Source organism: Semicossyphus pulcher, unplaced genomic scaffold (assembly GCF_022749685.1).
Source record: "Semicossyphus pulcher isolate SPU_LCO1_2020_fin unplaced genomic scaffold, fSemPul1.0.p SCAF_9, whole genome shotgun sequence".
Taxonomy (NCBI): domain Eukaryota; kingdom Metazoa; phylum Chordata; class Actinopteri; order Labriformes; family Labridae; genus Semicossyphus; species Semicossyphus pulcher.
This window is the reverse complement of record NW_027211770.1, coordinates 28250418-28265341: the sequence shown is the minus strand read 5'-3', so window position 1 is coordinate 28265341 and position 14924 is coordinate 28250418. Positions and strand designations below refer to the sequence as shown.

At 42.4% G+C, this 14924-nt stretch overlaps 1 protein-coding gene across 1 annotated transcript; it reads right to left on the bottom strand.

Annotated features, from left to right (window-relative positions):
• Positions 1-1894: 1894 nt before the first annotated feature.
• On the bottom strand, positions 1895-14726 carry mios (missing oocyte, meiosis regulator, homolog (Drosophila)). Its single transcript, XM_069656316.1, has 12 exons — positions 14656-14726; positions 13293-14163; positions 12611-13100; positions 11884-11982; positions 11530-11784; positions 9660-9829; positions 8355-8420; positions 8021-8179; positions 5942-6094; positions 5021-5225; positions 4667-4796; positions 1895-2661 (listed from the first exon to the last, which is right to left on the bottom strand). The coding sequence occupies exons 2-12, from the start codon at positions 14109-14111 to the stop codon at positions 2571-2573; spliced, it is 2637 nt and encodes an 878-aa protein (XP_069512417.1). The 5' UTR covers positions 14112-14163; positions 14656-14726; the 3' UTR covers positions 1895-2570.
• Positions 14727-14924: the final 198 nt, after the last annotated feature.

Below are 14924 nucleotides of genomic sequence, written 5' to 3'. Positions count from 1 at the left end.
ATGTCCACTCACTCTAAATGACAGTTGTTTCGGCCAGACTACTGGCTGATGCGTGTGGGCGGGTTACGCTCTTCGCTACTGAGCTTGTGATTGGATAGTTGTGCCGTACAGTAACGTCACTGATTGGTTCAAATGTGTATATGGATTGTACTTTCATCCAATCAGGTTAAGCGTGATATTAGTATGGGTAAAGTTTTTTGAGAAAATTAAGAAGTAAAAAATATACTTCGCCAAAGTGCTAGTCATGAATTTCGCGGGTATGGCGTTAAATATATACTACAGTATAACTACATCATGGAATAAATATTACATTTGAGGAGTAGACACTATCTCCTATCCATTCTTGAATTTTTGATCGTTATGACAGGATTTTCCTCAGCACATGGAGCTCGACAAGTGGTCATGGTGGAAATGTAGATGTTCAATTCCCACTACAAGGCCCACTAATGGATCTTTCATTATTTATACAATAGCTTACAGTAGCAATTTAACCGGTACATAGAACCACCTCTGTCATTATATTTTTCCATGCCTACCTGTCCCCAACAGTCACATGTTTGTGTTTGTCTTTATTAGTTTAGCCTCGTCATTAACTAAGCTTTACGTCTATGAGTATCTTCCTTATTTATTTTTTTAACTACTTTTTGGGTTGAGAAAGCTAACATGGCTGTTTTCCAAGGCCAACAGTGAATTTCAGTCTCAACTTTTAAGCAAACATGAAGGACAAGAGAATCTTCTATTCCAAGAAAACTTGGCATCTGCTGAGGAAGACTGTGATGTGATTAAAACAACAGCAGCAGCTACTGATTTCTTTTTGTGTGAGACCAATGAACTTTAAATCTCATACAGGGCTGAGAAGCAGATTTTTTCTAACACTGATAAAGTCCAAAATGTGTTGTTTTTCCCTGATGTCCATATTACTGCCTCCACTGATGGTCTTTGATACTGTGGGAGTTCCCATGGCAGAATAATGTGTGACTCAATGCTATTAAGCAAAGATAAAGAATGCACATGACCCAAAACCCACGCCATCTATGTCTACGAAACATGATAATGTAAAAATAAACCATGTAAACGTATGGAAAACACCCCATTCAGCAGTGCTTCAATTTGTCAGCCGGAATTTATTTAAAAGGCAAACACAACAAGAAACAGAGAAAGGATGAAATTCCAGCCACCCTGTTTTTGGGGACGCTACACGGCTCGCCAATTTGTCAGCTCCACTCCAAAATAGTTCACAAAAGGGCACGCAGGCCTGTAAAACCTCCCACACCGGGAAGAGATCCTGGTGAAAGTGGCATACAGTAGCTCCTGTGCCCCCCTCCTTCCCTCCCCTCTCCTCCTCCTCACCTCCTCCTCCCTACTCCATGACTAAGTGATTTAGCCAGCTCTGGTGCAGGCCGCCTCTCACTTACAATGCCTCCCTAGGTTGGTGACAGAGCGGGGAGGGTGGCAGATAAAGAGAGAAAACCCATTTACAATGCGGCTTACACATGGCCGTCCCCCCACAGACGGCGCCCATCCTTGGATTGATGTGTGGTATGCATAGTTTTTGGGTGCAATTTGGGCACCGGAGAGAAGGAGAAAGAAAGAGAGGGCAAGTCTGTGTATGTCAGAGGGTGTAAGGAAGGGAGGGGAGTAGGGGGGTACAGGGCTCAGGCTGTCTGTTCTCTCGCCCTCTCTTTGAGTCAATAGTGTTCCGGCAGCTGAGGTTCTTTATGAGGGGAACAATCTGGAGGGTCTTGTCAGAGTGCCGAGCAGCTGCTGTTTTCTGGCGAGCTTCTTTCATGGACCACAGGCCTGGAGTGGGCTGGTGAATACAGACGCACCCTCCCGCCCTCCTCGCCCTACACCCCTACCTTCTCCAATCCCTCATCCTCCTTGCCCCCCAAAAACCACCCCTCACGCTGGACGCCCTCCCTGCACAATGCCAGATGAAGAGTGGCACAGAGGAACATGAAGAGAGCAAGAGAGTGTTGTTATTGTGCGCAACACTCCGCTCAGTCACCCAGGGTGACCGTCCTTCACCCCCCGATCAACGCTTTCATGAGGTATGTGAAGATCCTTTCGTAAGACAAACGCAAGACGTTAAATATTAAAACACAAGCCACAAAATAGACATATTGGCACCTGTGACCACATCTTTACAACCTGATGTGTGAGTGAACATTTGATTTCTTCTCTAACAGACTACAATAAAACCATAAGCCTGATTCAGGTTAGATTGGAAGAGGCTGATTACAGCAGAGCCTCTTGTATTTCTCCTGAGTAGGATTCTCATTAGCAGAGCAGTGAGTTTGCATTTGCTCCCTTTCTGTCATTGATTCAGTTAGTTAGATCAGTAACACACACTGCCTCCCTTCTTCATATAGGGCTCTGTTACAAACGTTACATTCACTAGACTATAACTTAACAGTATGTCATTCTATTCAAGCAGCCGCTGCAGAGGAGGACGCTGCTGGCACCCTTTGTCCCTTGGCCAGTTGTCGGTGCAGCGGGTGCAGCAGTGAACCTGCGCTGATTGGCTTCGTGCTGGTGTTTGGCTTCAGTTTCCGACAGGCGTCTCCTGTTTAGCTGCTGTCTGAAGGCACCAGGTTCCCTGTGGTGTCCAGCTGCATGCATTTACACGTGCAAGCCGACACTGGGCACTCTGTGTGGTCTCTGTAATGGACACACAGATAGTCAGTCAATTAAAAAAACAACATGTAGACAAGAAGAAACATGGAAAGGAGATAAAACAGAAGTATGTATGTTCTGGCCACAAGAACACAGAAGGGCAACGCAGGTCAGTGTACTTTCTATTCATTTAACAGATTGTCAAAATAAGGAACTTTGGGAAAGTTATTGTATTGCCCAGAAATATGAGTAATTATAAAAAGGGGGAATTCCAGTACTTTTAATCTTGTCCCTATTTTTACACATATTTTGGCGTAAATGACAAAGCAGTACAAAAAGTTTTGGATCACTTAAACCATAAGCTGCAAGACGAGCTGGAATGATGGGCGTGAACATAATTTCTCAGGGCCAGTTTTCACCATAGACAGAAAGAATCACTATAGGGATAGACCTTTTTGTTAAGGTAGGATCCCTTTCTTGTTACCAGAAACAGCTGTTACTTTCCTCTCTTAGAAGTCGCCAGATGACATTGAGAAAAGAAGTAATTTATCCTCGAAGAACACACGAGTTGCCTTTCTGAAGCGACCATGACAGGATAGTTTGTATGTATTGTTGTATGGACTTGAATTTAAACTTTACACCCCAAAGTCACACACAACTACACAAATTAACCAACCGGTCGAGGCAACTTACATGTTCTGCAGGTAATATTACTGTTTTTGTCAATGGAATCTGGTGGCGTTGAAGAGAGCAATGTAAAGCATCTTACCCTAACAAAAACGGTCTACGTCTGTAGGAATGTCTCTGTGGGATGTTAGACAGTTACAATAACAATCTTAGCCTGTCACCTGCAAAAACAAGGACTTTTGTGGACGTACTGCGATCAGGAGCGTTTGCCCTTAAAGATAACATTTACCCTTTTCCCACCAAAATTAGCACGTTGACGCCGTTTTTTCAGACCCGGGTAAGACCCGCTAATAAAAGCCGTTTGTCCCTTTTCCCATTGACAGTGGAGTATACTCCTTTCGGTCTTTTTTCTGCTTTGTCAACGTCTGATGTCACAAACGCGCCGGAAACCTGTCGCCTTACTTCTTGTTCCCCTCGGATCAGAAGAAGCTCTCTCACCTCGCATCTTGCGCGAAACTAAGAACAAATTCGCCGTTGTATGTTGTTCTTTTGTATTTACACGATGGCGGCCGAAGCTATGTGCTTCATAGCGTCACGCTAGAAAGAGGGCGGAGATTAGCTCGTCGACCTGGTTTTTGTGTTCCCATCTATGCCGATCGGAGCCAAGGCGATAATGACCCGGGTCTCTGCAGTAGACCCTGGCATTGATTGATTATTGTTATTATCATTTGACCCGGGTTTTTTAAAAACGGTTTAGTTTGCATTTGGGGGCTTTGTATCGTCTGCCGGATGGTAAGAGTTCATATTCAGAGTGGAGGATGTGAGACGGGGCAGACAGAACTCTCTGAGCCTGCCGGAGAACAGACTGCTCATATATTGACTGCGTGGAGGGGTTTTCAGTCCTCCCCACAACCTTATGGCTATTGGCTATGGCTTATTTTCCATTGCCATTTTTTACACTTCTGCTTCGGTCACCAGGAATTAAAATAAAGCAATCAAAGAGGGTTTGAGCAAAGGTGAATTATTTGTACCCCAAATTGCTTTTTCAGTTAAGGCTAAAGGCTACGTTTAAGGGAAACCAGAGAATTAGCTTTTCCCTCAAAGAGGACAGAAAAGAGAGTCATGCTTCTTAAGCAGGATCCCAGCATGGACAACATACCACTTACTGCTACTTAAGAGCTTAAATGACTTTTTATAGATCAGTAGAATCACTTAACCTTCCATGATAATCACAGAGAGAGACAAGAGACTAATTTTATGCACAGCATGTTTAAAACAGGGCCTCTAATAATGACAGGATTAGCGTTGACCACAGGAAGATCTGCAGAAACCTTCATTAAAAGTAATGGTAGAAGAATTCTATTCACTTTTCACATATGTCTGAAAGTATCTGTACATGTACAGCATCCAATCAGAGTCCCACCTGAACCAGCTGAGCATGTGGCCAGCGTGGCCGCCGTGTCGACAGTTGTGACACCAGGTGAACCAGTTGTTGAACTGAGCGAGTTTGTTCTCCCTTGTCAGGTCCACCTTCTCATCCGACTTCCCTGTTCCTGCCCGAAGAGATTAATCCATAAGTCAATATTAACACTCAATAAAATTTGTATCAACGTTTGTGTGTGTGACATCACAGCAATAAGAAAACTTGATTGGCCACTAAACTCATAGGTGCAACTGCCCCTAAATCAAAGTCTGCATCGTTTCCTCTGCAGAAGCTAAGTTAAGTATTATAGACACCGAGATGCATCTAGCAATATCATCTGACTGTATACTTCACCTGGGCAATTAGAAACAGGTGTGCCCATGTTCATGAGGCATAGAGCGCAGCGGGGCAGCGGTTTCCTGCAGCCGGGGCAACTGGTGACTTTTGACTTGGTGGGCGAGCCGCTGACACCGTACTGGCTGAAGCCGCGGCCCTGGTGGGGCATCGCCGAGCAGCTGTAGGAGATGGACTTCCCACAGAAGTTGCAGCTCACAAACACCTGTCACACAAGAACAAACACAAAGGTCGGTTGATAAGGACCGGTAAACATGAAGGTAAAAACCCAACGATCACACGCTCAGCAGCTGTCAGATTTTCACTCTGAGGTGAGAGGGAGATAAGAATCAGATAATACAGCAATAATCCAAACTTGCTTAGCTGTTAATACTGGAATCTCAAGGATGCACAGTTTGTTAAGCTTTCATTACCAGTGTATTAAGAATCAAAAACAAATTTACTATAAGGCCTACTAAAAGGGCCGATCAAAGTACATTATGCGCACCGTGTGGAACAGATCTATCCAATGTAAGAGGAGAAAACAACAGAGATTACTGAGGAGAACATGGGTTTTATGACAAGAACTGTGAGTGTTATGAGCTTGGCTTACACTCAGATCGCTTGGCACAAAACTACCTGTGCTGTAATAAACAGTACAAGCGGTTTGTAGCGAGGAACGTTCAGTGACCCATTCTAATACATGGAGGGAGTTCAAATGGAGAGTATTCTGCTCTGTCAACTACGTGATGACACCATTTCTAAATCACTCGGAGCGTTGCTTTTTGAATTATATCTGCTGTAAAATAAGTTTTCATTTCGTCACATATCAAAGAACATACAAATCAATATATATATATATATATATATATATATATACATATAGACATACAGAGAGAGAGGGAGAGAGAGCTCCATTGTGACGTCCCTGCTGTCTGTTACCTGGGCCAGTGGTTTGGAGCTTGGGTCCAGCTTTCCTCTGTGGATGTCGAACTCGGCCCGCTTGTGCCAGAATCTCCACGCATCCAAAAGGTTGCGGTAGTTTTCAATCCAGCATTGGACTCGAGGGTCTTTCAACACGTCTCCTGGGGAGCCCTGATGGAAGAATTATTTTAACCTAGCCTTATTACACATGATCACTTCAGTTTGAACATACTAGGGATGAGACAGGTCGCAAACACTAATAGTAAAAGTGTCTCTGAACTCTGCCTGCAACCATGCCTCCAGTGCATGTACAGAGTTCAGTATATATAAATATATACGAGGTATATGCAATGGCTGCACATGTGGTGAATGCCATGTTCACTGCAGTTATATACTCAAGAGCAGGTTAGAACAGGGAAAAAAAACAAAGCAAAGCTAGGGAGTTGTTCAACAGCACGTTAAAAAGTTACAGACCTGTTCAACAACTGTATTTGCTTTAGTACGTCTTTAAAGAAACAAGAGAATGAGAGCAAACGACTCCAACGAGGCTTGCTTCATATTGTTACAGGAGGTGGTAATTATGCTGTGACCTCTTTTTTCGCAGGTTTTAGCATGTGCCTTGATCTTTGCAAGGGTGCAATCAGACTGACAGCTCATCTCGTTTCAGTTTTATGTGTTTTACATACAGGTTACTCTTTAAACCTTGTACTCCGAGGTTACTAGCTTTCACCTGTTGCAGCTTTTCTCTACCCTTTAAACCATAAGGACCCAGTCTACAGTTTGCATGGCACAGTGGCATCTCCCCTCCTGCAATTTACCAGATCAGAACAGGTAGGACAGTGTAGTTTTGCACATCTGGAGGAGATGCAGGTATGCATGGGTTTAATGTTCTATGTTTGTTTAACTATCTTTTTAATTCAATTCTGAACTGTTAGGATTTTATCCAAAACCAGATCTAATTTTTCCATTCATTTATTATCATATGAAGTTACAGTAAAACTTATTTGGCAAGAAATTTACTCAAATAATGGAATGCAATTTCTATGTTGCACGAACACAGTCTGATAAATATAGTATAATTGATAAATCATCTTCAATCTATAACTAGTATAAGTATAGTGGTGCCTTAAAAGATAATGCTATCAGCATTGGGGATGTTAATAATTAACCGTTAACCGACAATAAGAATGTTTACCAATTAATACAATGTGTTTAACAGTTTAAAAAAAAAAAAAACTTTGTTACATATCTCTGCGTCCTGGAACATCGGTACCCGCCTGAGCAGGTATTCTCCGCAGCTGTCAACAGACTGCGCAACAGACTAACCCGACAGCATGTCTACATGTTGCTCTTTCTTCACCAAATCAGACAAAGTGTCTCCTACATAATAAGGACTGCTGTAGGCCTGGCCTTTTTGTTTTAAGCTTCCATAGCCTGTTGTTAATTAAATTAAAATGTTTATGCACGAGGCACAGCCGCGTAACTCATTAATTATTTAAATCTCCAGACACGCCGTCAGGATCGGACAGGATCTTATGTTTATTAAAGTTACCATCAAAGTCAGGTCGGCTGTAAATGTTTGTTTATTTTTGCTGCTGGATCACATGACTGTATTCTCCAGTGCGTGCGTAATAGACACTGGACAGGGCTGTTTGTTCTATAAATGGTATTTAATTTTTATCAGTAAACGGTTAATGACCATTAACAGGGTTCGGTTATCAGTCAGAAAAAATTCTAGCATCCCTAATAAGCATGTTATTTATATTAATCTGTGGAAACCCGCTGGATGAGACTTTCAAGTTTTAAACTACTGAATTGGATTTTAACAGGGCTGAGATGTAGCATGATAAGCAGTGCTGTGTAATTTAAGAAGGGAAGTGATAAACGTAGGGAGCTTTCACAAGAAACCTCTCTTCTTTTTAGTTGTAAAAAGTTGTTTAATTAAAATTAAGAGTATTTGATTATTAATCTTGGGGTTTATTAGAATTACTCACCGATACATTTTAGGCAGTATCAGCAGCTGATTCCGACAACTCAAGTTAATGTGGCCTGACGGTACAAAATTATAACTAAGCACACGTTGTCAGTGTTGTGTACCTTCAGCATGCAGAAGCTGGCAGTCTGGACATCCCCTGTGCGGTCAACATAGCTCTCCATAAGGTCTACTCCATCTTTAGTCAACCCCGTCAGCAGGATGCCCTCCAGGTTTCCCGCCTCCTTCATCTCATTGGTTAGTTTGTCGATGTATCGAGGCAGCTGCAGCCAAACACGCCCAGAGATAAAAAGAGAAAAGCAGCATAATCATTCATGATCATGCACTTCTAAAGAGCTTCAATAGGAACTGCTGTTACAGGATATGACATATGCATAAGAACAGTATGATAACATTAGCACATAATCTGCTGTTGAAAGATGGGCATTGTATGGTTACCTGGGCGTCGCTGAGAAACATACAGGCAAAGGCAACCCGGTCCCGCACAGCAACACTGCTCTCATACTGAAATACAGACAAAGCAATGTATCTTCTCTTGTCATTTCATTAATAAATACACCTGCATTACAATTTGGGGGAAAGAGGTACGATTTCAATGAGCTCCTTACATATTTGTCTGTTTGTAAGGCTATGTTTTTCTGCTCTGTGACACAGTTTTGCAAGAATACCTAATTCTCTAGGTTAAAAGCTGTGTTTCCACCTCAGCACGTTTCCTAGGGAGAAGGAACTTGTGAGAAACTCCTCTGCAGGACAGGGGCTTTAAATTAAGTTCTACGAACATTATTTTACCCCCCAAAAGGTCCTTGCTTGGGAGGTAGTACTTTGCAGAGGTCCTGGAACTTTGGGGGTGAGGTGCTTACAGAGCTAAAACTTTGGTCACATTATGATGTGACGTTTGCCACTGATCCAATTCTTTTGAACGTAGGTGAGAGCCGTTCTTTTTATAGCTGTGCCCAAATTGCCAATAATTGGGCAAATCAATGACTAATGATGATTAATTGTTCCGACATTATTCTGCCGTTTCCTTTTACATTTTAAAAGCGCAGAATTTTAAATATGCGCACAAGAAAATACAGTGCAGTTCTTTTGAACGGCTCTCGGAAAGGAATGGAGCCATAAGATCTGGCTCCCTTCAAAGAGGTGTAATTCCCAACACTAGGTCACATACTTGCAGCATCATGTTTCAGCCAGTAATTTTTATTATTTTTATTTATTATTTTTCATTATGCCGACATACAGCAATAGAGTTATAGTAGAAAGCTACTGGACTGAAGTTCCCCAAATGAGCATATATGATTAAGATAAGATACACGCTAACTACGAATAATGATGCCTGTCAGACGCTTTATATGGCATCATTGTTGTTGTGTAATCAGGCACATAGACGTGTAAAGTCAGTGGTAGCATTTTCATAAGTCAGCAGACCAATTTGCCTAATCCTCAATGGAAACACAGGCCACAACAGGCTCATTGAATCGTCCTTGAAAATTAGTTCCCAGGACTAAAAGTTATTGTACTTCGGGGGGAAACACAACTAAAATGACTGACTAAATATTCCTATTATGGACTCGGAAAAAAAGTGTAAATAAACACATCCCTTCCTTTGCACCTGAACAGCTATCAGGTGAGAGTATCAAGAAGCCGTCAATCACTGTGTTAAGAATACATGAATTTTCTTTCCACAAGCTTTCCTTGTGTTTGCAACAGAGCCAAGAAATAACATTTTAGTAAGAGATCCAGTACCAGCACGCCATCGTAGGCTCCAGGCTCACTGGTGAGAAAGGCAAACATGACACACAGGTAGGGGTTCTTCAGCTGCAGCCTGAGAGAGCTGCACATCTCCCTCCACAGAGAGGACTTCTCGTCGGTGTAGCCTGACAGAGCCATGGCAACTACATTCAGGTTCAGATCACCTGAGAGAATGAAGAAGAAGTCAGACAAGCAGGTTTATTCACGATCTGCAAAGTTGTTACTGTAAGGGCAACACAGACGTCTGTTTTTGGGAAAGTTGAGCAAGCTCTGTGGCTTTGTGACACAGGAAAGCCATTTTTCTAGGGTTAGCTGACAAAAAAAACAACTCTATCACTCCTTGATAAAGCTGCAGCATTTATCATCAGGAAGTAGCATTAAAAACAAACAATGAAAAGGCTTGAATAGAGTTGAAGAGTGCTTTAAATCCCTTTCCTGTCAGCGGTACCTAACTTATTTTCTGTTTATATATTGTTTATAAAGGTTTTCTAAGGCCAAAGAGTTTGAGAGAAAAACACTGTAGCTGTGGAGATGGTTCTGTTGACACACCTTATCTAAATGACTCACCCCATCAGTCATGCTCAGGAAACACTCATTAGAACACACAGCAGAAAAACGTTTGACCTACATTGGTGGAATTTTTCTTTGTCAAGACGTGTGTAAACAACAGCGTTCTCTCTCCATTTTCATTAACGCTCAGTGTGAAAAGTGCTGCAGCCGATACTAAACGAGTGTTGTGTGAAAAACAAGGTTCTCCTGCTGTTACATGTTTGGAATTCCTGAAGAACTTAGATTCATTTGGTAAAAGAGTCTGAAGGGAAAAACAAGCACCTCGTGTTTATCAGGATAAGACAGTTATCTATATTTGTACCAGGTTTTTCTCAGTGAGACAGAAAAAAAGTGGTTTAAAAATGTGTGATTAATAATGTCCTGGAATTTTCACTGTTTCTGGTTCACTTTGATAACAGCTGTTTTAATAATTTAGCCAAAACACAAGACCGATTATTCATTAAAATTGTATCTGCAAGTTTTTTTCAGAAAAAAAGCAAAACATTTCATTAAATACAATACAATTATCTGCAGATTAACAAATAATAAAATAATCACTTGCTGCACATAAATCACTTTATATAACTTGAATTTAAAAGGATTAAAATTTCATACATTTTCCAGTCTCAAAGTAATAATCTCAAAGATTTTCATTTAAATGAATGTCTGTTAAGTCTCTATCTATCACCGAATGAGGTAACACAATGGTGATTGAGCCTATGGCCCACTGATGAAAGCCTTTGCATATGCAGTATTACAGACTGGGTGTCTGTGGCGACTTTCGTGGGAAAAAGTCACAAGCGGCGCCCAGTTAGTGACGCGTTTTCCATCAGCCAGCAGTGGTTGGTCTGCCAGAGAGGGTAGGCGGAGCTAAGCAGCTGCTTTTCCGCTCTGCAAGTGTTGTGAGTAAACAGTAATCTACTATGGCTGAACAAAGAAAAGATCGATGACTACAGATACAACTTCAAAAATAAGTGAAAATCCAAAGAAAAAGAAACAACTTGGACGCTCAGATGAAGCAAACAGTCTGAAAAGGAAAGCGACCGAAGCCAACAGTGGACGTCACACATGCAACACTGTCTGGATGTCTGGGAAGTGTGCTCCTGCAATTACTGTTTGTCTCCAGGTGCCGCCAAAGAGAACAAAACTGAGGACTAAAATATCATACATTTTCCAGTATTAAATGTGAATAGTGTATTTAGTGTGAGCCCTAACTTTAAAGACACTCTTGCTTCCTATTCCCCCGCTCAACCATTACCCTCCCCAGTGTTATTCCTCCCGAATTTCTGTGTATTTTCTGTGTTGCAACACTCACCCTTCTCAGCAGAGGCTCCCTTGTTGAGGATCTGGATGGCCCGGCGGATGTCCAGGTTGAACAGAGCCACGGCAGCTGCCCGTTCCCACTCCCGCTCCTGCTCCAGCGATCGCAGGAATATCTCCACGTCGATGTCGGGACCCCGGCTGATCCAGCCGCAGAGCCGCAAGGCGAGGAAGCGCTCCTCACTGAGGTAGCGCGGTACATCCGTCTGCCGGTCTGAACCGCTCCAGCACCTGCGGCTCTCTGTGGTGCCTGAAGAAACCAGGAAGACAGAAAACGGACATTTTATAATAGTTATTGTTATCATTTCATTTTCATGTGGTTCAATATATCAATGTGTGAGTAACTTACCTGAGCTGGTCTTTACAATGTTCTTGATACCAGAGTAGACCACAGACTGTTTGTTCCCCTGTAGTTTCAGCTCCATATCCTCTGCACACTGCTTCATATGTGATACTTACATAGGAATTGTAACTCAAATTCAGCTCAAACAACATACAAATTCCACAAACCAGGACAGGTAGAGATGCACTCAAACTGAACTAACTACAGATCTTTATCACCTTAATCTAATTCAAACTGTACCATGAATAAAAGAGCTAGAACTGGAAGTTAGAGACTAAATTCTGGGATATATGAAGCCTAATTTTAGGTTCCTTAATAACCTACAGTATTTCTGCTTTGAAAATAAAACTATATCCATAAGATAAAACTAAAACTTTCTTTCTTTATAATTCTGTGCCACAGCTGATAACAAAACTGCTTGGAGGAGAACACTACGTTATCACCATCTCCAACTGTCATCACGACACAAACTAATTACCAAACCATTAAATGAAGGTAATGATGCTTAATTCAGAAGACTAGACAATTATTTTAATAACAATCTCTAAAATGACTTTATAATAACCTGTATGCAACATCCTATAATATATCATGAACAATAATAAAATCTAGGCTATATCTTCTGTTAATTACTGGCTTAAAGACGGTTATAACAACATAATTAAGAAAACAGTAACACTGCAACACTAAGCAGATATTTTTCACTTCATCACTTCATCATTAAAAAGGATATAGAACAGATCATACCACAAAGACTTGAGCTGAGGATCTTTCCCTCCTGCCAGCTGGTGGTTCCTCCACACCTGGACTGTATCGTGCCCGTACCTGGACTGAGCCCTCTGCCTCATCTTGGTGGCGATATCTTTCTCTATTACACTCTCCACTCCATCAGCCCCATCCTCCACGCAGTCATACAGGTGTCTGCCACATGCCCACATGAGAGAGGTGGTGGAGCTCCAGGCCAGAGAGATGCGTTCAAACACGGTGAAGTCGGTCATGACCCTGTTGGCTGCCGACACCACCACCATGCGGTTCTGAGAGGACGGGTGCCAGGCGAAGCTGCCAATCTGGCTTTCACAGGGCTGCACACTTCGCTCAATGATGGTGGGCTCCGTCTCATCGCCGATGGGTGTGGGAGTGTGTTGCATGTCGTACAGGCGGATGATGTTGCTGTCACGTGTCAGTGTGGCAAGCAGGCCAGTACGGGTTGGACACCAAGCCACCTAAAATGAAAAGGAATGCATCATGGTCTTATCTGCGAACTGACTGTGAGAAAAAAAGACTATTTTTAATATTTAACCAGCAAACTTTATCTGCATCATCCAAAAAATGAGTGTAAAACACACTTTTTATCCTAAATAAACAGAACAACAAAAAGACATCTGCTCATTTGCTCAAAAAAAACTGCATCATACCTTAGTGAGTGGCTTTGGCTGCTCAGTGAGCGTGAGCACGGGCTTCTCAAACTTCCTCAGATCCCAGATGGCCACCTGGCCCTCAAAGAAAGAGGCCACACGGTCATGGAAGTGCGGGTCCACCGTCACACCCTGGATGGCCTTGGTGTTGACAAATGTTTTCTGGCTGGTGTTTCTGAGGTCAAATATTGCAAGGTTCCTGTGCATGCCGGCCAACAGCAGCTTTGGGTCACGGAGCAGCCAGCAGAGGGACAAGCAAGCATCGTTCTGGCCTAACTCATATAATGGTTTAGTTACTACTGAGCTCGAGTCTAAATCCACAGAGGAGAGACGAATCTTCTCTGCAGTGACACTGGCCTCTGGGGAGAACTTACTGCTAATGTCCCATATGAGAACAGAGAAGTCTGCCCTGTGCTTGTCCAACCCGGCGGCCAGCAGGTTGCTGTCCACTGGGTTCCAGGCTAAAGTGTTGCATTGACGGGCGTGCTTGGGAACAAACTCTTTCCCCACCAGCTCTTTACAAGTCGAGTTGTGGCTCTGACCCAGGCTAGTGAGCACCACTCTGCCGTTAGCTTGGCCCACAGCGAGCAAACACTCAGGCTCATACTTTGGATACCAGGCCACACATTTCATATAAGGGGTGTCAGAGTTAATGGCAAGTAAAGTAGCAGCAGTTTCTTCAGAAAGCGGGAGAGTGCCAGCCTTAGTCTCTGCACTACCAACAGGACCAATACGGTACAGTCCCAGTTCAGAGTCACAGATGACATAGCGGTCCGGTTGGTGCGGAGACCACAGGATGTCCGGTTTGGAGCCACTCATGATTCAGAAGCAGCTAGTAGAATAGGATCTCAAGAAATCCGTCTTCTATTACCTGTATATTTGATACAATGAAACAAAAAATGTGCACATAAATAAATACTAGTGAAGCCCCAACTATTAAACAACTCACCTGGCTGAAATGGATGCAGGTTAGCCAATACAGCACCGAGAAATCTAATCGATATGTTAATGTAACGTTCACGTGTAATTAAACTTAGATCTTAACGTTAACCAAGCGGTAATGGTGTTGACTCTAACGCCTTATGCATGTATAAATTAACTTTATAACGCCAACTAGCTCATTAGCAACATTATGTTTGGCAAAATACATTCATTAGAAGTATAAAATGTAGATAATTCGCCACATGCCAACGTGTAACAGTAATTAAAACTAATGTCCCAAGTTTGTTGACATGCTAACTTATCTAAGCTAATGCTAACAAGTGAAGGACGGACAAGCTAAAACTTTAGCTTTTAGCTAGCGCAGATTAAGTCGGTATCATTTGCTAATTCTTTACAATATAAACGATTTTAAAATACTTACAAACATACAGGATGCTTAAGTGAGCAGCTGAATTCTGTTTTGGCATACACATGTCGGTAAGGGACACTTCAAGCCCCAACTGAATGTTGTGTGTTACATCAAAACACCTCCGGGATGTAATTCGTGTTGGCTATTGAAAGTTCCGCGCTTTGAATTAAGTTCTCCTCAACGCTTCCACGCAGTTAACCACCAGAGGGCGCCGTAACCAAAGAAAATACACAGAGGAAAGCAAGGAATTTTAATCTCTCTAATGTCAACCAGATCATTAT

Excerpts from the sequence above, each read along its gene's own strand:
- mios (XM_069656316.1), bottom strand. The coding sequence starts at position 14,111 with ATGAGTGGCTCCAAACCGGACATCCTGTGGTCTCCGCACCAACCGGAC. Across the intron at positions 9,830-11,529 it reads GGGAGCCTCTGCTGAGAAGG|GTGATCTGAACCTGAATGTA; the intron begins GTGAGTGTTGCA and ends TCATTCTCTCAG. Across the intron at positions 5,226-5,941 it reads GCTCCAAACCACTGGCCCAG|GTGTTTGTGAGCTGCAACTT; the intron begins GTAACAGACAGC and ends CTTGTGTGACAG.